Genomic DNA, 2,708 nt, shown 5'->3' on the forward strand with positions numbered 1-2,708 from the left:
TTGAAGTTCACCCAAACCAACTAATTTGATTTTGACTTTGACTTGGAGTAGAAAACAATCCAAACAAAACCGGACCCAACCCTATTAAAGACAGGCGTTGAAGGCCAACCACTTCTAAAAAAATCTTATCCATAATATAGACCACATGTGGAAAATGTTTGCCGATTGGAGAATTGCAAGTTTCACTCTTCCCCAGTCTTTATATAAATCACTTGAACGGCCTTAAATTATTCACACACCAAAAGAAAAGAAAGAGAGAGTTTTCTTAGCAAAAAAAATTTATCTGTGAGAATGGCCGCCTTTGGAGAAAAGATCCCCTCCTTCCCAAAAGAATATATTAAATATCTCGCTGAATTTGCTGTTTATGAATACAACAAAAAACAGGTTCCCCCCCCCCCTCCCCCTCCGGGTTTCTGTGTTGATTTTGTTAATATTCAACTACAATTATTCTTTGCATCTTATTAATTACAATTACCTGCGATTTTCACGACCGTATGAAATTTTGGAATTGATTTTGAAATCTCATTTATTTTTGTTCCTTTATGACTGCAGAATGCACAAGTTTTGAAATTTGTGAAGCTCATCACGTGGAATAGGGAAGATATGCTTGAAGGGTTCATGTTCACTATAACCCTCGAGGCGTTCAACAGTGGGATCAACAAGAATAAAGAGTGTGAAGTTAAGGTGTGGGTCCCGCAAGAATTGCTGGATTTCAAGATTGAAGGCAATGCCTAAATAAACCTTGTGATTGGACTCGTATTGCAGCAGTTAATTCGTAAAATAAATAAAGCAGCATTGCTATGTTAAATGTTCGAATAAAGTACAAGTGTACGGTACTGTGTCAAGCAATAATATGGATACGAGTCCGAGTATTGTTACCTGAGAACTTAATGCTATGAACTATCAATTTACTTAATCGTAGCTAGTGTTTGAACGAACTTAAGTTCGATTATGTTTCGATATGTGGAAATAAAACTAATTTTGCGACTTTTCAAAAGCATAGAGAATCCAAACAAAAAAAAAATATGTGAAGTAAAATTTTGGTTGGCCTTTTAAGCGTTTAAATATTTTTCAGACACTAGGCAATGGCCTAGTTGCTTGTTGCCAGGGTCACGATTGTCTAGGTAGCACTGAAGGTGGTAGTTGCGGTGGTGAAAATAGTTAGAGGTAGTGATAGTGATAGTGATAGTGATAGTGATTTTGGCAATGCAATTGATAATTTCATTGTGGTGGCTTTTTAGTGGACGGTGGCTTACACTACTAAAAAATAGAGCTTCAGGCACGGATTTTTCGTTCCTAAAGCCTCAATATCCGTTTCTAATAATCTTTACCAAGGGAATATTTGCAACCACAAATTCATTAGTAATTTGAGGGTTACTGATAGTTACCAATGGATCGTGCCGTAGGTAAAGAGTAAACATTCTACCAACTAATTTTTCGTTGGTAAAGTGTGAATCTTTTACCAATGGAATTTTTATTGGTAAAAGTCTTAACAAATACCAACCGACTTTTCATTGGTGAACGTTTACCATTACAATTGGTAAAAATCAATGTTGTAAATAACCGTATGGTAAAAAAATTATTTATTTATTTAATAATTTTAATTTTTTTAATTTTTAGCCAACTGAATTGAAAGGCTAAAATATTGTGTAACTCCTTATTGGACCACAAATTTATAAAGGGAAACTACAAAGATATTGTTGTAAACTTCCGATGTGGGATAAGTGAATTATTTTTACCAACGGATATCCATTTCTAATTACCAACGGAATATCCATTGCTGAAAGATCAAAATGTTAAAAGGTTATATTAGGCACGGAATATCTGTTGGCAAAGAGATATCATTTTTATTAATGGATAATCCGTTTCTAATTACCAACGGAATATCTGTAGGTAAAAGATCAAAATGTTAAACGGTTATATTAGACACGGAATATCCGTTGGTAAAGAGATATCATCTTTACCAACGAAAAATCAGTTGCTTATTATTATATCTAAAAGTGAATTACTTTTGTCAATCTTTAATTTTCTATTACATATATATTATTATTACTCAATAGTCCTAATTAGTTATTACTATAATTACTTTTGTCAAGTTTTAATTTTCGTCTTGGGCCTTGATCCTCAATAGTTTTAATTTTTGTAACGTTATCGTAATGTCATTAGCCTAAAAATGACGAACAAAAAATTATGTTTTAGTTTATTGTGATTTCACTTTGATTTAGTTGGTATTTAAATTTATAGTAGATATATTTAGTTTGTTTTAGATTTATTGCTAGTAAGATATAAATATATATTGAATTCAATTAATTAATGCATAAGAGTAGACAGTCAAAAAAATACTTGGCGAAACTGGTGGTTTAAAATCGTACCAAACAGTTAGGTTTAGGTTTGAGTTTTTTTCAAACCGTTTAGAATGGTTTGGTTTAGGTTTTGATTTTTCTCAAACCGGTTTAAACTGTTTGATTTGAAAATCTGTCAAAAACTAGTAAAAAAGGACCCCTTACACCCAAGTGGGCCTAAAACTCGAATTTTTTTCTTAAAAAAAAATCAATTTGGATTTAAAGGCCAAACCAACAAACTCAATTCGGTTGAAGAGTTAGAGTGAGTTGATTTGGGTTGAAATTCACCCAAACCACGTAATTTGATTTTGGTTTAGAGTTGGAGTAAAAAACGATCAAAACCAAACCGTGCCCGGCCCTATTAAA

The 2,708-nt window shown here is 32.8% G+C and overlaps 1 protein-coding gene across 1 annotated transcript; it reads left to right on the top strand.

Moving 5' to 3' along the window:
* The first annotated feature begins 210 nt into the window (after positions 1 to 210).
* Positions 211 to 916, top strand: LOC111384566 (cysteine proteinase inhibitor A-like). Its single transcript, XM_023008861.1, has 2 exons — positions 211 to 384; positions 553 to 916. Exons 1-2 carry the CDS (start codon positions 292 to 294, stop codon positions 733 to 735), a joined length of 276 nt encoding a protein of 91 aa, XP_022864629.1. The 5' UTR covers positions 211 to 291; the 3' UTR covers positions 736 to 916.
* The last annotated feature ends 1,792 nt before the right edge of the window (positions 917 to 2,708 follow it).

Source organism: Olea europaea, unplaced genomic scaffold (genome assembly GCF_002742605.1).
Source record: "Olea europaea var. sylvestris unplaced genomic scaffold, O_europaea_v1 scaffold294, whole genome shotgun sequence".
Taxonomy (NCBI): domain Eukaryota; kingdom Viridiplantae; phylum Streptophyta; class Magnoliopsida; order Lamiales; family Oleaceae; genus Olea; species Olea europaea.